This window comes from Nicotiana tabacum, chromosome 4 (assembly GCF_000715075.1).
Source record: "Nicotiana tabacum cultivar K326 chromosome 4, ASM71507v2, whole genome shotgun sequence".
NCBI classification, from domain to species: Eukaryota; Viridiplantae; Streptophyta; class Magnoliopsida; order Solanales; family Solanaceae; genus Nicotiana; species Nicotiana tabacum.
The window spans coordinates 56,752,131-56,779,202 of NC_134083.1; the positions used below are offsets into that span (position 1 = coordinate 56,752,131).

Sequence of the window (27,072 nt, forward strand, 5' to 3'; positions counted from 1 at the left end):
TTATTTATTATTTAATATCGCCAATTAAATACCACATTATTTATGGATGGATTATTTTTTATGCATTTATGATCTAATGAAACATTGTACTAATAATTACATTAAAAAAAATTCAATGATTTTCCGGTCAGCACCCGCCATCCTAGATATTCTTTATGTCTTCCAGCGCTTTCTCAGTTTCTTACTAATATGGTTAAAAGTAGGTGGGAGCAAATGCAATGATTTTTTTAACTTTAAGCCTAGAAATTGTTTTATTATTGAACTTTTTGCTCTTAATCTTGTTCTGTATGCGTTCTCTTTTATTGTTTGGAAAAGTAAAATTTGATTGTAGACCAATGGTTGCGGCAAAGATACATACTCCAAAGTTAAGAGTATTAAAAGTGTGACAAGCCCCAAAGTTTGCTCCTCTTTACAAAGATAAATCACCATATGTTGGGGCTCAATGATTGTATGTGGAGTGTAATAATCATTCTTTTCTTTTCATATCTTAGGGGATTGTTTGATATATGGGATAAGAATAATAATCCCGAAATAAAGTTTGAGATTAATTTTATCCCATGTTTGGTTTGGGGTGTTAGCTAATCCCAATCGACCCCATGGATAAACAAAAATAATCTTGTGATAAAATTTTAGTATCGTCTTATCCCTTGTTTGGTTACTAATTCTGGAATAAGTCATCCGAGAATTAAAAATAGTATTAGAATAACTTATACTTGCTAGATGGTGTAACAGTAATCCCTGAATAAAGCAGTAAAATTGACAATCTCAAGATTAATACAGCATACCAAACAGTGAAGACGAAAATAATCCCAGGATAACTACTTTCATCATAATTAATCTCAGCATAACTTGTTTTTAAACCAAACCAAACGCCCCCTGATAGTGTTATTCCCTTATGCAGCGGAATGGCTACTCTGCTCCAAAAGATAGAATTAATGTTTCAGACGGATAAACCGAAATATTTGTCATGACCAGAATTACAATTTATAAATGCTACTGTACATAATTATCTGCAGAAAGTAATTTTTAAGAGAGAGAAATGCATCAATAAAACAATCGCGCGCACACAAGGTTTTTCTTTGTTACTGTTTCAGCAACTTCAGTAGTTGTTGCAACTGTAAGTAATACACAATGCCACAATCAGGCTGAACATTGCAGCAGTCAAAATGCTCAGTCGAATACAAAAAGGATTGTTACTAAATATATACACGTCCTGCTTCCTCTATATACTTCTACCTCTACCTTTATATCCCAGCATGGAACAGCTAGAGGGTAACAAGAGGAAATTAAGATATGAACCCCATTAAGCCAGAGTAGGTCTTCATCGATGTAGATAGTCACTTTGAATGAACTGGAAGATACAGGCATCAGACACCACTTTACCAAATACTCGGAAGGAGCGGGCACCTCTTGTACTATAATACTTAGCATCCCTATGTGTGCCTCTAGATGGTATTATAATCTTTATCAGAGTTCAGTTGGAACCAAGCGTAAGTCTCTCCAGTCGAGAACTCAGGCAGCAGTTTGAGAATCCTGTAGACTGGCTACATTCCTCAGGCCTTTTCTACTTAAAATTTCAGTTCAAGGCAATCAACATTCAAAAAACTATCGGGACAATTGACAGCATAACATTCTTACAGGTGAAAATACCACAGTGAGTTTGGCGTGATCAGAAAGTGAATAATCTTCAGGCCATGTTCCTTTCTCAACTTCTGTGGGGAACAGAACTGCATTCTTGACACTAAAACCAATTGTTTCTTCGGTATCACTAACAACATCGTCGTCCCATGCCTCATCGTTTTCTCCATCTCTTTGCTCTGACCATGTACGATTCCATACCCGCTGCTGCTATTTGATTATAGATATATCAATTAATTGTCAGTTTTTGCAAGTTGTTGGTTATACATAAATTATGTTCCTACATGAAGATAAATGACTGCCAAAATCTAGTGCAAAAGAAAGCTAAGCTAATGTAGACTAGCTTAATGCTAAAACTAATACTAGGTACACCGATAAAACAAATACAGTAACTAGTAGGATGATCATGCTCTTAAATCAACCACGAGATCAGCTAAAGCACCTTCAAGCTGACAGTAACCCGTCTCATTGCAGTTTTACAATAAACCAACTTGTGAATTATGTAGATAGATATATAGATAAGAAATAACTCAAGCACAGAAACAATAAGTAGAATCTCTAAAGCATTAAGCATAAATACCTGAAATTCACTGTAATCAAGAACTCCATTTCCATCAATGTCTGCTTGCAACCACAAATCCTTTATTTCCTCAGCACTCAGCCCATAGCAATGTCCAATCAGATTAAGCTGTGGGGTCAGGGTACAAACGTTTAGCATCATTTCACAAGATTGAATAGAGATAGAGATAACAGAGAACCCTTTGGAGGTTCAATCCATTTTTCTCATGTGCGCAACACCTACAAGTAGAGAGATGTTTGATTTCACGACTTAAAAGTACCTGACGGAGCGCTTCACAAAACCCAGCATACGTAATGTAATCACCATCGCTGTCAGCTTTGAGAAAAGCAAACGCGTCATTCTCAGTCAACGAGGCTCGGCGAAGTTGATACTGAAATTGAAGGAATAATCAGAGCATATAAAACAGAGATATTTCATTCATTTACTATAGAAAGAGTGAAATTAACATGAGATTAGACAGGATTGCGGTGTCAAAATACAAACAATTTAGATATCTAGGCTTGATGTTCCAAGAGAAAGGTTTGAGAGATAGAAAAGTTACACATAGAATCAAAATAGGATGGCTGAAACGAAGAGTATTCAGTATTGTTGGGTTGTTATGTGGAAAAGGATGCCTATCAAAGTCAAAAATAAGTTGCATAGAACAATTATAAGACGAGCAGTATTATATGGGAGTGAACGTTGGACCATTAAAGTCCCAAATATCCACAAATAAGTGTCGCAGAGATGTAAATGTTAAGATAGATATAAGGTCGTACAAGATTAGACAAGATTAAAAATGATCAAATTCGGCAAAACGTGCAAGTAGCACACATCGATGAAAAAATAAGAAAAGGTCGCTTGAGATGGTTCAATCATGTTCTGCATCAACCTCCAGATGCATCAGTCCATAAGTGTGAAACCATAGTGAATCAAGGTGCGGGGACGAGTCACATGGAAGAAGTTATCTCAAAAGACGTATAATCTCTTGGGATCCATGCAAACATAACGAAAAATAGGGCACAATGGAAGATAAAGATCTATAGTAGGTGATATAAATTAGTTGGAAGTGTGTTTCAGTCATGTTTGTACATTTATTTAAGTCTAATGTTTTCTAGGAGTCTTTTAGTCTTGTAAGAATTTTATATGCCACTAGAAAATCTCTAGTACTTATCATTTTCTTTAACTACTTTTTATGTTTAGCTTTTGGTACAATATTGGTCCGAGATTTGCATAAATGGAGCGACACGGTTAGTGAGGATTCATATAGCCGATCTCAACTTGCTTAGGATTGACGCATAGTAGTAGCTATTGTTGTACGATATGGGGAAAATCAACAAGAGCATGCCACACACAAGTTCAGGTGCAAAATAAGGTGGACCAGAGACCAGGAACTAATCTATTTTACTTCCTGCACTCTTAGCTAATTACAGAACTCAGAGAAAACCACACATTAAAAGCCCTTCACAACAAAATTTCATATTAAATTAGAATGGACTCGTGGATATGCTATCATAGTGATGGTAAGCAAACAAAAAGATTTCAAAATTGGTAATTGTTCAGCAACATCATGGAGCAACAAGTTTGAACAAAAGGAATCTGCATCAACTTTTAGCTTCCTATTCTGACAGAACTAGATTGCTTTTCGAACATGATTTCATATTATGGCGAAAGAATGCACAAAGGCAGCTGCTAAATAAAATAAGAATATTATAGTTACCTTGAACATTCCAAAAATTGCATTTCCCCAACTTGTTTTCAGCAATTTCCTGTAGCTATTTGGATTTAAAAGCCATATGAAATCCACACCACAGATGTTCCCACGGTGGTTACGGTGGCTCACCCACTGCATAATAGAAAAAAGGCATCAATATCAAAAGAAACTTGTAGTCGTGGGGGCCATGAGGAGAAAAAACAATGAAAGGTAAGTGACCTTGTGTGCATCAGCATCAGTGTATTGGTGAGCAGTATCATATGATGATACAAATCCTTGAGATCTGAGAAATTTGTAAACATGGCCGCGCTTGCTTCCGTTCCAGTCACTTCAATATGAAAAAGTATACAACTAAAATTAGCAAAATCTACCAATAACGGAGATATCCAAAAGAGCAAACAAAAAAAAGTTGTTGAACAATTACCCGCACAGAATAATTGGCAAGGGATTAAGCTTATTTTCTTTCTGATATGATTCCACATATTGCAATATCTTGTAGACCTGCGCAAGTGCACCATGATAAAGGTGACAGGTTAAAATAAGCAAAACGTATGAAAATAATTTGAATTAGATTTTTCACTCTGCTGCGAAGCAAGAGTGCCATATAAAGATTGATGTACCTGCCGCAGTCGTTCCAAAGACAAGCTTGAATCATGAGGAAACAAAAGGTGTGTGTTCACTATCAGCATTTCTTGCCGAACATTATTGTTTCGACATTGTGCATAAGGTGCAATTAGTTCAACATGCAATAGTTGAGCAACACGATCTCCAAAATCATTGAAAAGCAACTCTCTGTGGGCTATAACCCTGAAGTAGTCCTTATGAATGGCAGTCAGCAGACCTGAATCAGGCAACGAAATGAAGCAATTCAAAAATGAATCATTAGGAATTAAGATACCACATAACATAGCTAACACCTACGGCAATACTATGTACTTTCCGTAGAGGTCAACAGAAATTTATGTCAACAAATTAGAAAACTGCCTCTCCTACTGAAAAGTATCAATTTTGTGAGGAATCAGAGATAGCTGTTACTGCTTTCTCTGAGGTAAATGACTTGATGTGATACCAAGTTTCCCTTCAGAACACAGCATACCTTAAGCTGTTTTTCAATTTCTGCAAACTCATCATTGTTTTTTATTGTTTGATTAGTAATGTATCACTACATATATTCAGGCAGTTCAACAAATTCTGACTTGTTCAATACATAATTGACAAGAATTTAAACTATAATTTATTTCTAAAGGAAAAAAAATTAATTTGTTTACTCTATCTGGAAAAGCAATTAAAAAGTAGGAGAATGGACAGATTAACCAATCCCATTGACAATTGTCAAGAAGCAGGGAAGACCATCAATGCCACCAAACTTACAATTTCTTTAAATTACACATCGAAGTGGGAACAATTCTTATATTCTTTGTATTTGCACCTGATCTTTTAGAACTTCATTTCTTATATGTTGTTCCAATAGTTCAGCATAACCTTGGGGGAGAGGGTTCCTCAATCTCAAACGAAAAACGGCAGTCCAGTGCACAAAGCATCCCACGTTCACACACGGTACGGGAAAGGGCTACATGGGTGTGATGTTGACAACCTACCCTAATGCAAGGATTAGTGGCGACTTACATGGCTCGACCTCATGAACTATAAGTAACACGGAGACAACTTTATTGTTGCTCCAACATTATATAGGTAAAACACATGGCATGCACCTATTGTTTTGGTTTAAAATGCGAGTGCGGGTAAGTTTTTACCGAGTATAATTAGGGAAGGAAAAAGGGAGGAGGATTACCATCACCACGATTATTGGTTCGAGCAAGCTTGAAATTAATATATCCTGCATCTCCTAGCCTCTTGTCATATATACCAACAAGCTCTTCATTCCCAACCCAGAATTCCTATAACCAATTTAAAAGAATCTTTAATATCATCAAACGCTTCACCTTTATTTTTAAGCACAAAAAAATTTGCATAAAGACATATAGAGATCCAATTTCATACAAAAAAAAAAGATTTAAATTTTTAACCTGAAGACAAATAATGGAAGACCTCTCGTACAACAACCAATCCAATATCCTATGATTCCTGCTCAGCCAATTTGCCCTATAATCGCTTTCTCTGCAACTCTGGTCCTAAAACAAACACCAAAAAGAAGAAAATTAGCCATTAACAGATCCTTAAACCAAACAAAAACAGGCAAGAATGGCAATAGAAACAGAAAAAAAACTACCTCAAGATTGAGTCTTTTATAAATGGGCGCGAGAATATTAAAAGTGGTACAAGAAATTGAATTGGGTTCGGCAATAGCATAGCTTCCAATTCGTGAAACTCTCCCTTTCGTTGTTCCTCTATTCTTCCTTCCCATAATTCAAGAATAGGTATTGGAACATACAATTTTACGACAAATAAAGAGAAGATTTTTATGGAAAACTTTTAACCAATGCAGGCACAATGGGTTTAAATGAATGAAAAAAGAAAGAAATTATTGGAGATTTTTAGAGAGATGAATGGGTATTATCAAAGGTGAGGAGTGGGGAAGCTGAAAGATAATTTGGATTTTATGGGTGCCAGTGAATGTTTCTCCTCCTCTGCTATTTTGATTTTCTTTATATTTTTTATTTTTCTCTATTTTGCATTTTATGAAATAAAATACAATATACTCCGACCTTTTAAACTTGCAGGGTTATAAATGAAGGAGTTGTCTGATTTGCCTAGAATATACTAACTTGGGTCCCACTTTGCAAATACTAAAACCGGCCCAATTGAAAAATGAGAATAATTATAATTAAATAAAAGATAAATGAATGGAGGCAAAGTGCTCTACCATTATGGAATATGGAATATATATATTTTCCATCGCTATTAATATTGTGCAAATTGTTTGCTAGTCTCCCTTTGGTCCATGCACTTGGAAAAGTCTGGAATATCTTCACTAATTGTGAAAACGAATTAATGATAAAAATAACATGTTCTGAGAATATCTCATTATGCTTTTATTCTTTTCGAATTTGTTATCTTTTTAATTTTGTTTTTTCCCTTTATTGATTTGAATTTACTCTTTTTCGGGGTTGATAGAAGGAACCGATCATCATTCTCTTGCAATATTGCATTCCTCATGAACATATGATAAAACTAGAATAAATTCAATATGATAAAACTGAATTGGACATAAAACTAGATTGGTTTTCGAATTCTTGATAACAAATTGCACAAAAAACTGAATTGGTTTTTATTAAATAAAAATGCATTACCAATAATGCATTCCTCATGAACATATGATAAAACTAGAATATGATTTTCCGAATTTCTTAATTATGCAAATGATACAACAAATGCTTCGACGTTTAACGTCATTATATCAAACAACAGAATTTGCATACTTTTTGTTTCTTTACCCATTTTATACATGAGATCCTTTATGGCTTTATTATTTAAGTTTATTAATCAATTACTTTCTTTATAATCCATACACATAAATGTTCTGATGATCCTTATCTCTGTATTACAAAAGTTCAACCCCCTAATAATGATTACTTTAGTCAGCCTAAGAAGTTAAAATCCATAACTAAACTTGTGTAGTATAATCACAAACCATCACAATCGCAAAGCTAAGTTGCTCTCCTCATTCCAATCCACCCTCTTACTATTCAACTCCCTAACTGAAATATTAGGTATTTGTCATATTTTTGTTTATTTTCCACGCCTGCATTATATAACATGTGCAACAATTTTACTTTTATTTCATAAGTGTGTGAGTAAAAGTTCAAAATGGAATAAGTAGATTCCTACTTGTAAGTTAATTAACACCTTAACCTCAAAAATATTTTTTTTTTCTCAAAGATAATGAATTGTTATAATATGTGCGCGAGCTTTGAATGTAAACATCAAAGGTAAAAAAATCATGTCACACACAATTCCGTGAGTATTTCAGGACACTTCTCTAACTGTGCACTAAGGGTAATTTGTTTGACATTTTAAGTGAAATAACGCTTAAAAAATCAATTTGAAGCAAAAAATAACAAGGCATGTGCATGTTTGGCATTGAATCCCCTAATTCTGACGTGAATGCCATGCCTTTGGCTGAATAAAGGATGGACCTTAGTGTAGATGGATAAAAGTTGATACGAGAAATTCTCCGACAATCCCTCTTATCACTCGAAACAATAAAATAGAGACTTGGTGATATTTGAATTAACACTTAATTTCACTATATTAAAATTTACTATTAAACAACACCACCACCTATGGTCTGAAAGTAGTCTACTCAATTCACAGAAAGAAATCAAATTAGATTAAATTAGTGGCAGGTTAATATAAGAAAATCAATATGGATTCATATGTGAAATAGGGACTTGGTGGTATTTGAATTAAAACTTAATTTTACAATATAAAAATTTTGCTATAACAAGAACACCACCACCTTTGATCTGAAAGTAGTCAACTCAGTTCACACAGAAAGAAATCAAATTAGATTAAAATAAGTTAATTTTACATTAAATTCTAAAATAAAATCAAATGAAATTCCATGTATTTTATAGAATCTCCCCACATGCACAAAAAAAAAAAAAAAGAACTTGCGGTTCGTTGAGTTTCCCACGTCGGCTAAGAGACGGGAGACTTGGTCTCCTTATATTGCTTGGGCAACTCTTACCTTATTAGCTAGTTTTGGGGTTGAGTTAGACCTCATGTTTATATATTTATCATGGTATCAGAGCTGGACCCATCTTAATTTTTTGTCTTACAGATGTTGAGCCCTCATATTATATTGTTCACGCTCTAATTGGTAGGTCTGAGCATGTAGGGGGAGGGAGAGAGGGAGGCTGAGCCTCCCACATCTGCTAAGAGATGAGAGACTTGGTCACCTTATATGGCATGAACAATTCTCACATCATAAATTAACTCTTTGGGTTCAATTAGTCCAATGTCTATATCTTTATCAAGATAGGACAAAGTATCGTAGCATACATAAGTGATTGTTGAACATAGTGTATAAGGTGGACCTAACACCCAGCCAGCCAGAATAATCGTTTTCGCCGAAAGTGAATGTGAGAGTGACTTCTCTTTGGGTAGAAGCAATGATGCTAAGTTCAAATAATAATGCAAATGATATCGCAGTCATTAAACAGTGTAATGCGATGATGAGATTCTCCCATTTTTATCAAATCAAAGTTTTAAATTCTAGCTCTGAAAATAAATAAATAAATTTATACGAAACACTCTTTGTGAATATAAATTAGTAAAGAATCAGTCGGATATCAGATGATTAAATCATAAAATTTACTAAAAAGAAAGAAAGAATATCGTGTGGATCCGTGTATTAGGCAGGCAAGTGGACTTATCAGCATCTCGTGGTCTGGCACATCAAAAGCCATTGGTTCAAATATTGTTCCGTACGTAATGTCGACACGGAAATAATGTACTAAGAACTAACAGTTGACTGTTTTTTATGAGTGAAATAAAAGATACTCTTTGTATTTTGATTTAAATTTTTGGAAAAATGATTTTTTTTGATTAAGTCGTTTAAGAATTAAAGATAGTGATCATTATTTATATTTCTCATAGAATAGATTACAAATGCAAGGGTCTTAGTTGTTTAACCGTGCGAATCATTTCATAAAAAAAGAGAAAGTTTTTAGATATTAATAACTTTGAAGATTCTTCTTCTACTATAATTTTAAGGGTTATTTTGGTTTACCGTATTAACAAAAATAAATATATCATAAATTATCGCATAAATTATATATAGTATAATATTTGGTTGGTCGGATAAAAAAAAAATTCCTGTTAATATATTGTTTGATTGGTCATTCGATTAACCATCAATTGATGATACTATATAAATTATTTGCGACTCTGTATATTATTTTATGATAGAATGTGAAATAAAAATGCAAGCATTAGCAATACATCAACAAAAGTGACTAAAGAAAAAAAAGACTTAAAATAAGTAATTTTCACATGACAAAACTTCATTATTATTCACCGCATTACCACTTTCACGTTATTATGCAATGTTATTTATCGTATGAACAATTCCTATATTATAATCACTGCAAAAATTAGTAGTCTGTTAATGAAAACAATCTCTTAGTAAACTAAACATCATTTTAATTTGGTACACAGAGAAAAACAAGAGGAACTCATGAGGAGTACGGGAAAACACTGATTAAATGCATATTAAGATCACAAGATGTGTGTAATCTGAGAACTTTGAAGATCTGTCTAAAGGACTATTAGCTTGTTTGGCCAAAAGTGATTTTTTTCGGTAGAGTATTTTTTTTCCTTCAAAGCTAAGGTGTTTGATCAAGCTTTTATATGGAATAAAAATGCTTTTGAGTAAAAGTAGAAGCTGTATTTAAGAAGTTAAAAAAATTGATTCTCCAAAAAGTACTTTTCTGAAAAAGACTTTTTAAAAATTTAGCCAAATATTAATTACTATGATTTTTTCAAACAAAATAGTTTCTCACCAAAAGTATATTTTTAAAAGGAAAAAACACTTTTCTCTACGATTATTTATTTTTGAACATCTGCTTTGGGAGGAACTACTAAGGCACGAGTCAGTGTCATTATATATATATATATATATATATATTAAAAAACTAATTATCCAATACACAGTGACGAAATCAGAATTTTTGTTAAGGGGTGTCAAAATATATAAAATTAAACATACTAAAAAATTAAGAAAAGTTAATACATAGTATATATACATATAATTTATTTTTTTACCTAGTTACACAATATATTTTTCCCGTGAAGAGTATCATTTGATGCCCCTTCCTTCCAATAAGGTGGCTCCGCCACTGACTATGACTATAGAGCGTAGTTATGTACCAGAGTTTTTTAAGTCCTCCTGAAGAGTGAAGCCAGTGGTTTATGCATGTGGTAAATTCCACTTTATCAAGGTTACGTAGGGCACCTTGCCTACTTTGCAGTTAAAAGAGTCTCGAAAAAAGAGAGGTAATAATCACGTGTTGTTTTCTTTCATTTGGGAGAAGTAGTCACGTTAAAACTAGTACGTGGCATTATTTTCTTGTTAAATCAATCTCAAAAAATAATATTATGAAATATTTACAATAACAAATTTCAAAAGAATTTTATACTCATACAAATTTTACAATATATTTATCATAAATTTAAAAATATCTTTTTGGTATTAACCTCATGTCAAATCAAATTATGTCACATAAATTAAAATTAAATTACTCGTCATCACATTTGTGTTTACGGAGATAGCATAGTACTAGTTATTTTTTTCTTTTCTTTTTTGTTGCTTTTGGCTCAATTCAGAATCACGACATTTTCATTGTTCCTTTATTTATTCTTTTCTTGATTAGCTCTAAAGGCTACTCAATAGGCAAGTACTTTCGGTAAAATGTCGGTTTTGGCCATTCTTAAAGCAGACAGCTATATTTTTGTGGGGAATTCCCACACTTGCCCACTGTTTTCATGAATTGTTAAGTATCTGTGGACCATTGCCGGTAACCACGAAAATTGCTCTAGCACACGTTTTGGACATACAAATTGTAATTATTTTGAAAAACAATAGTGTTTAGAGTTAAATTGTAAAATTTTATTTAGAATTTGAAATTGTGTTTGGACATGCATTTCATTTGAAAAAATATTACAGTTTTATAAGTGAAGAAGAAAGCTTTTTTGAAAAATTTAGTTTTTGAAAAACTCATTTTTGGAAAATTTTTAATAACTTGCAAAATTTTATGGACAAAACATATTTACCAAAAAAATAGAAGAAAAGGAAATATTTTTATGAACAAATGGGTCCTTAGTATAACTCTTAGTGGCAGGCTGGCAGCTATAATAGTGAACCAATTTACGACAGCATTTCTATTAATGTCCATTTATTAGTTATAACTAACTTGGGTCTTGGCGATTGCAGCCATTTGACCCATGTATTTGGATTTTTCGTTGAAACATTTTGTGGATACAATTAACTGATTAAGAATTTAAGATAGATCTAAGCTAGATATATTTGCCACGTGAAAACATAATATGACCAATTGCCACATGAAAACATATAGTATAACAAATCTGACCTTTGATTTCTTTTCATTTCCTTTCATAACGAGCTCTCACCCCTTTACCCGTTTCCGAACCGGCACTGACCGGTTGAAACCTGAACCGGCTCGGCCCGGTAGTTAGGGGGTCGGGTAGGTTGGGTTTGGGGTTGCTCCGTTTATAAAATAAAATCCGATTAATCAGACCGGTCAAATCCGATCAACGAAAATTACTGTAGAACCGGTCAACCGGACCGATTCAACGACTATAATTCTTTTTTTTTTTTTTTAATATAAACTTCAATTTGTAAGTTTGAAATAAAAAAAGTACTTGCAAATTATAAGTGCAATTTTTTTTCCATCTTCAGTGTATTCTATTATCTTAAATTCTTAATGAAATATTCAAAATTTCAAATATAAAGATTTTAAAGCCTTTGCATCCTTTTATTCAAACACTCTTTTTAGGAGAACTGCTTATTCTGAAAAACAATTTACCAAAATAAAGTTATAGGAGAAATAGTTTAGTAAAATAACTGTGTGTGTTTAGTTAAATCATTTGAAAGCGTTTTTGGCTAAATACATTTAACTATCCGAAATCAGTACTAGAAGTACTTCTTAAAACCAAAAAAACTACTACCTCTAGTACACAATAACTGATAAATTTGTCTTGGGCACACCATTAAGGAAATACAAAATTCTAGACAAAAATAATTAGTGTGATTAAATTACACTTAATTAAATATTGCACGATAATTAATGGAAAAAGTAAAAGACTTTTTAGGAATACGTACATAAGGGTAATTTTAAAAAAATAAATTAAATTTTTTCTTAATTATATAAATGAATACTTATGTTTAACTAAAATAAAAAGATAAATTGATCACTTATTGTGAACCGAAAGGAGTATTACTCTATTTGTTAATTTTTTTTTTTTTTTTTTGTCAATAACGATATTTATGGTATAGGAAGGTGCGAGTAAAATCACAGAATAAAATAAAGAGGGAAGAAGAAAGGTTGTACGGGCACAGATAGTACATAGGCTGAATAAATAATAGTAGTAAGTAATAGAGAAAATGGTCAAATATACCCTCTACTTTTATATATTATTTATATTTATTCTTCATTATACTAATGGGTCAAATTTACCATCATCGTTAGCAAAGTTTTCAAATTTGCCCTCTAATCTAACGGAAAGCCCCCAAATCCCAATTTACTTCTATTTAGTACAATTTTTCTCACAAATTACTTATTCATGCGTGTGCTCTAAGAGATAAGAAAATATCCTCGACAAGTTGATTTCTTATTCCACTTAATTATTTAGAGCAAGAGGACTTAACAAACTCGATACCTTCAGGCATGAGAACTAGTAAATATTTCTTTGAAAGAATATTCTGAAACTGGACATAATTTATACAGATCATTTAATTTAGGATTTCTTAAACAATAATTATATCTCACAAATTTCATGCAGAAGTGCTTTGAGCAAGTAAAATTTGCATCAAATGGCATGCTAAATCCAAATCCGAAAGAGAATGCTTTACATGGATACCTACGGCCTTGTTATGCATGTAGTTCATAAAAAAATAGTAAATATTAGTAATAACTTCATAAGTGAATGCATTTCAACCACCTGAAAAATCAAATAAATCTCGTCCAAATTATCTTCAGTATTTCACTCATCCTCATTCCGTTGGAGACATACCCATAAACTGTGAATTTCACGTTTTATTTATGGTTTGAGTATAACAAAAAATAAGGGGAATAATTATGATGTAACTCCACACTCTCATTTCTATAATATGGACCTTTTTTCTTCTCTGGTAGATCACACGAAGGAGATAACTGATTTGTAAGAAGAATTGCAGTAAATAGAAGGAATTTGGAACTTTTCGTTAGGTTAGAAGGAAAATTTAAAAAGTTTGCTAACGGTAAGGATAAATTTAACCCGATAGTATAACTAAAGATAAATATGAACAATATATCAAAATAGAGAATTATATTTGGCCTTTTCCTACAAAATTATAGACATTTGTAGATTCTGTCGGTCGATTCACGATTGTAATGATTGTTCCCAACTTCCCATTGCTAATTCTGCAGGAAACATAACTGACTAAACATACTCTTATTTTGTTAATAGTATTCTTTTTATCTTGTTTTGGAAAACAAAGCGAGACTTTTTTGACTGTCGGTGAGCTAAGCTGGATCTTTTTCAAAGACAGTTGGATTACACGGCCAAGAATCTTACAGCATAGGGCCACTAATATGCTCTAACGAACATTTGCTAATTAATTTCGTTTCAATTTAGACGAGGTAGTTTGACTCGGATACGGAATTTAAGAAGAAATTTTTTTTTTAAAAATATGTGGTCTTAAAAGTTTAAGGGGTAAAAGTTTTTTAGAGTCATGACATTTGTGTGGTTATAAAAACTTCTCGTTAAGAGTAAAATGAAAAGTTTAAAGTTGAATTATTTCTAAATTTAGAAATATGTCATTTATCGTGGAAAAAACTAAAAAGGAAAGTAACTCATCTAATTTGAAACAAAATAAATAGTACAAAAATGAGTTTTACCCTTTAAATTTTCAGATTGTAGTTACTAGTAAAGCAAACCATATTAGCAATCTCTACGGTACTATTATTTTGATGTAAAATCAATAGAAACTACCATAAATAATAACTCTAGCTTCTCCTCATGTATAAAAAATCACTTACGTTTGAGTATTTAACACGAGAGTTTAACTACAAAAACAACTAAATAGGAGAGTTTCATAGCAGCGATAAAGATGCTCCATGTGACCTATAGGTTATGGGTTTGAGACGTGCAATTATTCATCAATACCGCGTCAGGGTATGCTATGCATATCACATCCATTGAGGTATGTTTAACCAAAAAATCAGATTCTCAACCAAAACCTATCTTTAGAAGTACTCGAGTTACTGATAATCAAGAAATTCAATATTCTCTCAAAAATAAGAAAAGAAATCGGAAAAAATAGCAAAGTAATCAGTAGAAAGCACAAGAAAGTAATTATATTCCAATGTTCATCAAAACGTGTCCTTACAAGTGAAATTCCCTTCCCTTATATAGGAATTTACAAATATAACATTTCTTCCCTTTTATGACAGAATCATTATGAGCATTAATGACATTAATGAAACGTTATAATTAGCAACCGTAACTGTTCATAAATATTCTGTAACGATTTCGATTCTTCTTCCACATTAATTTGAGGTTCATGAATCTTCCCTCTTTACTGTCTTGATTCATCTGGCCTGTGTCTCTTCACTGAATAATTTAGGCTCGGGCAACCGTACCTTATTCGTCTCGTGAGTGATTTGCTCGTACCTGTTATAAATCGTGACTCTTTTTAATGCGACACTCCAGTTATCATCTTCTTAGTAATCCACGTATCTTGCCTTGTCATCCTCATATTATTCTACGTGCAATATTTATTTTTTACCAATATAGATAGTCCCCCCCACTTGTCGAATATTCTGCAATGGTATATTTGGGAAGTGGCACGTATTTATGGCGGGAATTTTTTGCCGTCGTTTCCCATACATCATTGCATCTTCGTCAGAACTATCGCTTCGCATGTCACTTCCATTTAATGTATGTGCTACGTGGCCTTCGTTGATTGGGTCTACGATTCTTCAGCGATTTTTAAGGCTTTCTTGCGGGTGCATCATTCACTTTTAGTTTTACAAAACCTTCAATCTATAGCGTTCTTCTTCTTTAATCATTCTTGTTCTTCAGCACACATTATTTTCTCGTATAACCATGTCTTCATCAAACCCCAATCCTCGCAAAGTAGTAGTTGCAGATAAACTTCCCCTTTCAACTGCTCCTGTTAGGAGTAGAAAAGGCGGTAGATTACGCAGTTTAGGATCTATATCTAATCGTGGTTCTACTTCTCAAACTAACGTTGTTACCCCTTCTTCTTCTAGAACTAGGGCTTCTTCAACTCATAGATCTTCTGCCAGAAATAGGGATTCAAGTGAACCTATTCGAGAACCAACTGTTGATGAAATTATCCCTGCAGAATTTTCTTTCTCTACTGATCGTGACTCAATTAGAAATCAAGTTACTTCTATGACCTCCTATGATCGTGCCGATGTTTACCCTTCCCAGATTACTGAGGGTTTGATTTCTCTTGTGCGAAGAGAATTCCATTGGAAATTTGAATTTTCAATTTTAATTCCTGGTCCAAACCAAATGATTACTTTGTTTCAAGCCGGTTACTCTTTCGTATACACATATCTTTTTACGTTAGGTTTTAAACCACCTATTGACCCAACCATCATAGAATTTTGCCGTTTCTTTAACGTTTGCTTAGGACAGATTGGTCCTATTATATGGAGAGTTGTTGCATGTTTAAGATACCTGGATAATTCGGCCTCTTTACCCTTCACCTTTCAACACTTGCTTCATCTTTATTCACATAAGTTATTTCGTTCAGGGGTGTTTATTCTCGTGGCTAGGAGTGAAAGGGTTTTGGTTAGCCCTGAAGATGATAAAGATCGTAGCTGGTATGCCTGTTTTATTGCTGCTCCCACAAGTGATTTAGTGGGTGAAGAGAACATGTCTTTTCCAGAAAAATGGAACTTTGCACGTAAGTTTTTTTAAAAATATTTTTCTTCTCTTTTATGAAGGAAGAAGAAACTTACGATCTCATGGCTGTTTTTTTTAGCAACCATGGAAGTTGTTGAAGAAATACCAGACTTCCGTGCTTGGGTAGAAAAGATTGTTGTCGGTTGCTCCTATGGAAGGAAGGTCTTGGAAATACCTTTCTCATAGGTTTGGTTGGAAAGTTAAAACTCATGGTATGCTCCCCTCTAACTTTCTTCCTTTCTTTCATATTTATTTGGAGATTTTCTAACTTCTTCTTTTGCTAGGATTTCCCATACGGGGTGTTAGTGCCGCGTCTATTACTTCATCAATTTCTTTATCCATGGCTCAATAGATGATTTTGAGTTCTTCATCAAAGAGAAAAGCAGAGAGAGATCACGCTTCTGAGGGTGAAGAGGAACGAGAGGAGGGCTTCTTAGTGCGTAAGCCTCGAGCTAGGAGACGTGTTGTTTCGGATGATGAAGCCACTCCTCCTCCAAGTTTAGTTCCACGGCTTGGAGAACCACGGCTCTTTGACATGGATGAATGACATTGTCCATTCATCTTTAAAGGTATAAGCCTTAGCTTTTTATTTTGAATGTGATTTCTTTATCTTTGTTTGATAATCACTTCTTCCCTTTCTTTTGTAGATCAACCTGATAGGCATAGAGCTGATGAAGAGAATTGTCCATACTGAGCAGTTAGTCAACGACTATCATACGGAAGCGGACAACTGGAAAGAACAATTTGAAGGCCTTCAATTAGAAAAAGAGGTGTTAGATGAGGAAAAGTGTGCTTTGGAACAGCAAGTGAAAGTGATGGCAGCAAAATTGGCGATTGAAAAAGCCTCTTCCAGTCAAGTGGGCAAGGATAAAGAACTCCTTGAGTCTTTATTTGCCGAGCAGCTTTCTAAAGCTACTGAGGAAATTAGGGGTCTGAAAGAACTGCTTAATCAGATGGAAGTCTATGCTAGGGAGCTTGTTCAAACGCTCACTCAGGCTCAAGAAGATCTCCATGCATCTTCTAACAAGATCCAGTTCTTAGAGAGATCACTCGCCCCTTTACAAACTTCTTATGATGCTGCTTTGACTGAAAAAACAGAGTTGGAGGCCGAAGTTGAGCAATGGGAGAGGGATTATGAGGCCCTTGAGGATAAATCAACTCTTGATGTAAGTTGGGCTTTAATTTCTTGAACACGCGCCTCGAGACTTAGATGGAGGCTAACCAGGATGGTTTTGACTTGACTGCTGAAATTGCAAAAACTAAAGAAATCATAGAAAAAACTCAGCAGAGTCAAAACTTTTCTTCACCTGAGGTCGGCCTTTCCGAGGGTGATGAACTTACTCCTGGTGAAGTAAGTGTTCAAATCTCTCCTGCTCAAGTCGAACCTTCTGCTGCTGATGCCATCTTGACTTCTCCCGCTGCTGATAGTACTACTTTAGAATCTGCACCATAGTAAACTTGTGTTTGGAAAGTTTATTGTATTTTTTTTAATTATTATTTGTGGAATGGTTGGTAAGCTTTATATCAAATACTTTGGTTTAAATTAAGTTTACACTCAGTTTTAACCGGGTTTATATAATATTTTATATTGAGTTTCTGTTCTACTCTGTATTTAAAAATGCTTCAATAATCCGTGGCTTTTTGAACATGCACGAATTATAAAAGAGGGCCTTTTTATTAACGACACTTAATGAAGAAGATGTCTCAACTTCATAATGGTGTAAACATACGAAAGAAGAAATAGGAACACACATGTTTCTTTGAATAACTTTGAGGAAGTTTTGTATCATTCGAACTTTCAAATTGTATAATACTTTAGATGTATTCAAGTATCATCTATAATTCTTTCGTAACTATTTTCTTTACAATAGATTTTGTAAAATTCAAGGGTATATCTTGCAACCCATGACTAAATATTGCCTTTAACCTAAACATTCGTAAGATTTTGAAATTTACATCCACGAGTGTATTCTTCATAGGTTTTTGAATTAGGCTTGCGTTTTTGGCTTTTGATTTTGCTCTTAACTTTCGATTTGTTGGGTAGATCATAGGCTTGGCTTGAATTCTGATTTTTTCAGTCTTCTTTGCCTTTATATATATATATATATATATATATATATATATATATATATATATATATATATATATATATATATATATATATATATATATATATATATATATATATATATATATATATATATATATATATATATATATATATATATATATATATATATATATATATATATATATATGCGGTCCATTTCCCGAAAAGAAAAAAACATACGGGACTCGAAGGTATATATAATTTAGATGATGACTGCTTAAACCTTTATATTTACATCAGAAAGGTTGCAACCCTAGACCGAGAATAATGTTGCTTCCGCATATCCTTCAGGTCTAATATCATCATTTGGTGTGGGCTAGCTTTTTGCCTATCATCTAAAATTGTTAGTATAATTTTAACTGTACAAATTAAAAATCGTAATTGAACGATACATGACAGTGTGATAAGTTTTGCTCATAAATAATACTTCTTTAAATGAACATCGTTCCAACTCGAGGGTAAAACCTTGCCATCCATGGTTTCTAACTCGTAGGCACCTTTTCCAGCAATACCTCGAACTTTATAGGGACCTTCCCAATTGGGATTTAACTTTCCTGCTCCAGTTGTTTTTGTTAATTGAAAAACCTTTTTAAGAACGAAGTCCCCAATTTTGAAGTACCTAAGGTGAGCCTTTCTATTGTAGTATCATTCTATGATTTGCTTTTGTGCTGCCATTCGTATTAGAGCTGCTTCTCTTCTTTGTTCGAGTAAGTCCAAGTTTGTTCTTAACTCCTCATCATTCTATTCTTCCATTGCCAATGCGAATCTCGTGCTTGGTTCTCCTATTTCAATTAGGATTAAAGCTTGTGAACCGTACACAAGCGAAAATGGAGTTTCTACCGTAGCTATTTTTGCTGTGGTTCTATAAGCCCATAATACTCCTAGTAATTCTTCAGGCCAATTCCCTTTTGATTTTTCTAGTATCTTCTTCAAATTATTGATGATAATCTTATTTGTTGACTCAACTTGTCCATTTTTCACGGGATGGTAAGGTGAAGAGGTTATTCGTTTGATTTGCCAACTCTGAAAGAACTCCGTAATTTTTGAGCCTATAAATTGTGGGTTATTATCACATATGATTTATTTTGGAACTCCAAACAGGCATATGATGTTCCGCCAAATGAAGTCTTTCACCTCCTTTTCTCGTACCTGTTTGAAAGCTCCTGCCTCTACTCATTTTGAAAAGTAATCTGTTAACACTAATAGGAACCGTACCTTACCTTTAGCTTGTGGTAAAGGCCCTACTATATCCATTCCCCATTTCCATAAATGGCCACGAGGAAATAACTGTATGTAATAACTCTGCAGGTCGATGCATATTGTTGGCATATCGTTGGCACTTATCACACTTGGCTACAAAAGTTTTCGCATCTTCTTCCATTTTAGGCAGTAGTATCCTGCCCTGATTAGTGTTTTAACTAAAGATCTTCCACCTGTGTGATTTCCGCAATGTCCTTCATGTATTTACCTCATCACGTATTCCGTTTGATTGGGTCCAAGGCACCTTGCTAAAGGACCGCCAAATATTTTTCGATATAAATTGTCTTGAATTAGGCAGTAACGAGCAGCTTTTCGTTGAAGCATTTGAGATTCTTTCTTGCCTTCAGGTACGATCTCGTACTACAAAAAATTAACAATCTCGTTTCTCCAATCCCATGTTAAAATTATTAAAGCTTACCTCGTGTTTATCCTGGTCAAGTGTTGAATGAAATAAATGGATTACAATAGCATTTTCGTCACTCGTTACTTTTGCAACTGAAGCAACGTTATCCAACGCGTCTGCTTCTGCGTTTTCTTCCCTGGGTATTCTCACGATCTTCCATGATTGGAATTGCTTTACCAGTTCTCGTGCCTTTTCCAATTATTATTGCATTCGTGGCTCTCTAGCAGTGTAAGTCCCCTGCATCTGATTGACTACCAGTTGAGAGTCACTTTTAATCATGATTTGCTCTATCGAGAGTTCTCGTCCTAGTTCCAAACCTGCAATTACAGCTTCATACTCTGCTTCATTGTTAGTAATTGGGTAACACTTAATTGCTTGTCTTATACTTTCACCTGAGGGTGGGATTAAGACAATACCTAAACCAGGTCCTTTGATATTTGAAGAGCCATCCGAAAATAAAGTCCATGTACCTAGATTAGCTCCAGTAAAAATTTGTAATTCCTTTTCTACTTCAGGAATTATTTTTGTATTAAAATCTACGACGAAATCTACTAAAACTTGAGACTTTATTGCTGTTTGAGGTTGATAAATAATGTCATATTCACTTAGTTCTATTGCCCATTTGGCTAGTCTGCCTGACAATTCTTATTTATGCAAAATATTCCTTAATGGATATGCAGTTACTACGGGGATAGGATGGCATTGAAAATATGGTCTCAATTTCCTAGCTGCCATGATTAATGCTAAAGCTAGTTTCTCTAGATGAGGATATCTAGTTTCAGCATTCAATAAAGTTTTACTAACATAATAAATAGGAAATTGTTTACCTTTGTCCTCCCTTACTAAAACTGCACTTACAACTACTTCTGCAACTGCAAGATATACAAATAGTCTTTCTCCATCCCTTGGTTTATATAGTAAGGGAGGATTTGTTAAGTATGACTTCAAATCTTTGAGGGCTTGCCGCCATTCTTCAGTCCATTCAAACTGATTTTGTTTCTTCAAAATTGAAAATAATTTAAAGCTTTTTTCTGAAGATCTTGAAATGAATCTTTCCAGAGCTGCAATCCTACCTGTCAATCTTTGTACTTCTTTTTTGCTTGTGAGTATATCAGGTATTTCTTCAATAGCCTTAATCTGTGCAATACTTACTTCAATTCCTATATTAGACACAAGAAAGCCTAGAAACTTACCTGAAACTATGCCAAAAGCACACTTTTCTGGGTTCAGTTTCATACCATATCTGCGGAAGATCTCGAAAGTAGTTGAAAGATGTTGAAAGTGATCTTCCGCTTGTGTAGATTTGACCTACATATCATCAATGTACACCTACATCGTCTTGCCCAGGTGTTCTTGGAACATCCTGGTCACCAACCTTTGATACGTGGCTCCAGCATTTTTCAAGCCAAAAGGCATGACTTTGTAATAATAAGTCCCCATGTTTGTAATAAATGAAGTTTTTTCTTCGTCTAAGGGGTTCATTTTTATTTGATTATAACCAGAATATGCGTCTAGAAAGCTTAATAATTCGTGACTTGCGGTAGCATCAATCAATTGATCTATATGCGGTAAAGAGAATGAATGCTTCGGGCATGCTTTATTTAAGTAAGTGTAATCCACACAAAATCTCCATTTACCATTCTTTTTCGGAACTACCACAGTATTAGCTAACCAATTAGGATATTTTACCTCGCGTATTGAATCGATCTTTAAGAGTTTCTGTACCTCTTCATCGATCACTTGATTTTTGAATGATCCTTGCTTCCTTTTCTTTTGTTTGACAGGTATGAATGACAAATCTTAATTTAATTTATGAGTTACCACCTCCGGAGGTATACCTGTTATATCTGAATGGGACCATGCAAAACAATCCACGTTAGCTTTTAAATATTCAATTAACTTACCTTTCTTATCTGGGTTTAACCTTGCTCCGATATGAATTCTTTGATCTGGTCATTGTTCGAATAGTGGAACAACTTCAAGCTCCTCAATCATTGTTCTAATATTTTTATTATCCTCTGGCTCTTGATTTACATCTGGTCTGGAATCCACGTCTGTTTGTTTTGATATAATTTATGTTGAAATTTGATTTACCGCATCTTTCTCACTTGCACCCGCATCTTTTTGATTTGCACTCGTGTCTTTTTAACTTGGTTGTATCACCGAATTGATGCTTCTTGAAGTTTGCTGATCTCCTCGAATTTGTTGAATTCCCCATTTTGAAGGGAATTTGATAATCTGATGCAATGTGGATGGCACAACATCCATATCATGAATCCACGGCCTCCCAAGAATCACATTATAGGCCATATCCGTGTCTATCACTTGAAATTTTATTTCTTTGATGACCCCTTCTGCGTATGTGCTTAGTTCAATCTCGCCCTTTGTAATAACAGTTGAGTTATCAAACCCAGATAAGGAACGTGCTTTTGGAACTACACGATCGCCCATCAGCATTTCGTTCACCACTCGTAATAGAATAATATTCACATAGCTACCTGGATCAATTAAAACTCGTTTTACGTTAGTATCATGTATAAGTAAAGATATTACCACTGCATAGTTGTGAGGAATCATTAATCCATTGGCACCTACATCATCAAAGGTTATGTTGTCGTCTTCCATAGTTTGGCTAGTTCGCTTCCCGTTAGTTATTGTGAACTTTGTTATTTTTCTCACGGCTATATAAGTTACGCCATTGACTTCTTCTCTGTCGTTTATCATATTTACTGTTCTCTTTGGAGACAGAGGTTTTGGGGGCTCTTGCCTATTTTTCATGTAAGCTTGTTTGCCTTTCTCACTTAACAATTCTGTCAGATAGCCCTGCTTTAGTAAATGTTCCACCTCACCTTGTAATAATCTGCAGTCTGATATTCTATGGCCGTGATCATTATGGAACTCGCACCAAAGGTCTCGATTTCTTCTATTTGGATTTGATCTCATCTCTTTAGGCCATTGTACCTTATCTCCCATGCTTCTTAAAACAACTACCAACTCGGAGGTACTCACGTTAAAATTGTAGTCCCCAATCCTTGCGTTTGCATTAGCATCTCTGTTATGTTCATCTTGATTTTTTTTGAATATTGATAAAGAACTTGATTCTCTATTTTCGAACCTGTGATAAACCCGCACGTTTTCGAATTTGGAATGAGCTTCTCGCCCCGAAGGTCCCATATAAGGCTCATACCTACTTTTACAGGACCTCTTCTCAGGTTTTGACCACCTCGAACCTATTTTTTCTTCAACCTTTGACTGAGCTACGATATCTTCTTTGATCCGTAACTTGGTACTGTACCTATTGTAGACATCATTCCATGTCGTGGCAGGGAATTCTCGTAGGCTCTCTTTAAGCCTCCTTGTAGCTTCTGAACTTTTCTCGTTTAAATTGCTTGCAAATGCCATGGCCGCCCAATTGTCAGGTACTCTTGGAAGCAACATTCTTTCACGTTGGAATCTGTCTACGAATTCTCAAAGCAATTCTGTATCTCCTTTCTTTACTTTGAATATATCCTCCATTCTCTTTTAAACTTTTTGTGCACCCGAGTGTGCTTTATAAATAGATTTGCAAGCTCAGCAAAAGAATCAATAGAATTTTCAGGTAAAAGAAAGTACCATGTTAACCCTCCTTTAGTAAGTATTTCCCCAAACTTTTTAACCATCACAGATTCAATTTCCTGCTTGGTTAAATCATTGCCTTTTACTCCTGTGGTGAATGCAGTAACGTGGTCATGTGGATCGGTCGTTCCATCGTATTTCGGGATGCCAGACATTTTGAACTTTTTGGGAATTGGTAATGGAGTTGTACTTGGTTTCCATGGTTGTTGTGAATATTTGTCGAAATAAACTCCTTTGATCACAGGTGGTACGCCGGGTATTTGCTCAATACAGTCGTTTTGTTCTTTTACCTGTTTCTGCAAGGTTAGTATTAAAGTTTGTAAATCAGAATTATTAGGCGTACCTGGTCTCCCATCACGTGATTCGTTAGGAGTTCCTCTGCTTTGAGAATTAGCCAACCATGATTGTGGAATTTCCACAATTGCAGCATTGTTCGGTGGAGGTGTGGGTGGTACAGTTGGTAATACCCTCACGAAAGCCTGGAGAGCATCATTCACGTACTCAGCAATTAACTGCTTCACAACATCCTGTTCGACAGTTTGTTCATTTCCATGTTGTTCATTATTATGAGTAGTGGATCTTTCTGGTGATGCTTCTCTTGAATTGTGTGAGGTTCCTTGAGGTGACGGAACTAGGGTTCCTTCCACCTGCTAGTTCTTATCATTGATATTCGACATTATTCAGTTGAGAGAGAGTGATTTGGAAAGTAAGAGAAGATTATCAGATTCCCGGTAAAGGAACCAATTTTTTTAACTAAAGAATCAGATTCTCAGTCAAAGCCTATCTTTAGAAGTACTCGGGTTACTGATAATCAAGAAATTCAATATTCTCTCAAAAATAAGAAAAAGATCGAAAAAACGGTGAAGTAATCAGTAGAAAGCACAAGAAAGTAATTATATTCCAATGTTCATCAGAACGTGTCCTTACAAGTGAAATTCCCTTCCCTTATATAGGAATTTACAAATATAACGTTTCTTCCCTTTTATGACAAAATCATTATGAACGTTAATAACATTAATGAAACGTTATAATTGGCAACCGTAACTGTTCATAAATATTCTGTAACGATTTCAATTCTTCTTCCACATTAATTTGAGATTCATGAATCTTCCATCTTTACTGTCTTGATCCATCCTGCCTGTGTCTCTTCACAGAATAATTTAGGCTCGGGCAACCGTACCTTGTTCGTCTCGTGAGTGATTTGCTCGTACCTGTTGTAAATTGTGACTCTTTTTAATGCGACACTCTAGTTGTCATCTTCTTAGTAATCCACGTATCTTGCCTTGTCATCCTCATATTATTCCACGTGTAATATTTATTTTTTACCAATACAGGGTGCAATCCTTTTTCGGACCCTTTGTGAATACGAAATACCTTGTAAACCGGACTGTCCTTTAGTACTATAAAATAAACCGCAGAATTAGGCGCACTTGCAGATAACATTTCTGAACTCAGTCCATGGATGCAATCAAAGACAACTAGATACTACCAAGCATGAAATAACAAAAACAAAAGAATTGGATGCCTAATTTTAATTTGTCACCTCTCATACTTGTATGGGCCAAAATCTGCCATAAGAAGGAAGCAAAATTCGTGGCCGAGTTGCTAAGTTTCTTGGATGCCTATTCGGGCTATAACCAGTTTTTTATGGAGGAAGAGGACTAGGAAAAGACCACATTTATCACCTATCAGGGGACGTACTGCTGCAAGGTCATGCCTTTGGATTGAAAGAGGCTAGGGCAACTTACCAAAGGTTGGTGACGAAGATGTTCAAAGAATAACTCAGAAAAATAATGAAAGTATACATCGATGACATGCTGGTCAAATCCAAAAGGAAAGAAGATTAGATCGACTACTTAAGAGAAGCCTTCGGCATACTCAGGCAATACGAGATGAAATTGAACCCCGAAAAATATGTATTCGGCGTGGCCTCAGGGAAATTCTTGGGTTTCCTAGTGTCGCGGCTGGGTATCGAGGTCAATCCCGACCAAATTCTTGGGTTTCTTGGGTGTCGCAAGTCCAAAGGTTGACTGGCCGTATCGCCTCCCTTTCGAGGTTCATATCACGGTCCTCCGATAGGTGCCAAAAGTTCTTCGGCGTACTCAAAAAGGAGAATGGCCTCTAATGGACCCCTGCGTGTATCATGATGGTACGCTAGAAATACGAGTTTTTGACTACTTTGCACCTTTTATTTGCTGCACTTTAATTATATTTGAGCTAAAATATGGATAATTTATACTCATTACGTGTTTTCTAATGTGTAGGTTGTGATTCCAAGTTAAGGTGTATTTTTGGAGCTAAAATAATTATTAAAGGACTTTGAAGTTTGAGTAAAAGTTCAAGGGTTAAATTGGGATTGCGTTCGTAGGAAAACTGAGTATGTACAAGGAAAATGAAAGACAAAAAAGTTACATAATGATGAAATAGTGCTGCCACATTGGGCAGGCCAATGTAAGTCACCTGGTGACTATGCAATTCAATGTTGTAGCAGAAGGCAACAAAACCAAAGCCTTTGATGATGAGGCTTAATATCACTTGCCTAATGACGTGAATGACTAGGAGTTGGACAAAATTCCAACAGGAAATAACTTTTCCAATTTTTCTGAAGACTCTTAGTAATGCGACACACTGTGTGACGCTCACCGCGCCTCGTCTGTACAAAATATGCATGCACTTTCGAGTGTTGAGTTCTCTAGAAATCTCCACTGCTGCCTCGCATGGCGTGTCTCCCCATGCGGTATGCCTGTGCACTTTTTACAGAGCCACTTCCTATTTCAGCTAAAAAGGGTATTTTCGTCTAGGATTTATTGGGGGTTGGCTTAAATATATGGGAAAACACCATTTTCTGGTTTTTTGACACATTTTCGACCTAAGGAGGCTAAGGAGGAGTTGGAAGAATACAAGCACAAGGACTTCATCATTCCTTCCTAACTCAAGGTCCATGTTTGGATTGAATTTATATTTTCCTATATTTTAGTTATATTTGTGAAGAACTTCTCCATGTCTATGGAGTAGATATTTTTGGGTTTTGATGGATTTGGTATATTGATGATTGTTTGTGGATTATAACTCTATTTTATGTATTTGAATCATTTTTGGAAGATTTAATTGTTGCATCTATATTCACTTGCTTGTAATCGAAAGAGGCA

The 27,072-nt window shown here is 34.7% G+C and overlaps 1 protein-coding gene across 4 annotated transcripts; it reads right to left on the minus strand.

Annotated features, from left to right (window-relative positions):
- Positions 1 to 1,023: 1,023 nt before the first annotated feature.
- LOC107778748 (putative calcium-binding protein At1g02270) lies at positions 1,024 to 6,747 on the minus strand. Of its 4 annotated transcripts, none has more exons than XM_016599047.2 (10): positions 6,142 to 6,747; positions 5,939 to 6,043; positions 5,704 to 5,809; positions 4,532 to 4,752; positions 4,336 to 4,412; positions 4,131 to 4,239; positions 3,918 to 4,043; positions 2,478 to 2,588; positions 2,219 to 2,326; positions 1,024 to 1,845 (listed from the first exon to the last, which is right to left on the minus strand). In XM_016599047.2, the coding sequence occupies exons 1-10, from the start codon at positions 6,274 to 6,276 to the stop codon at positions 1,606 to 1,608; spliced, it is 1,338 nt and encodes a 445-aa protein (XP_016454533.1). In that variant the 5' UTR covers positions 6,277 to 6,747; the 3' UTR covers positions 1,024 to 1,605. The 4 variants fall into 4 exon arrangements, with proteins under 4 accessions (XP_016454533.1, XP_016454532.1, XP_075108003.1 ...); XM_016599046.2 differs by having other exon boundaries at positions 1,024 to 1,848; positions 6,142 to 6,746; XM_075251902.1 differs by having other exon boundaries at positions 5,939 to 6,037; positions 6,142 to 6,569.
- Between the last annotated feature and the right edge of the window lie 20,325 nt (positions 6,748 to 27,072).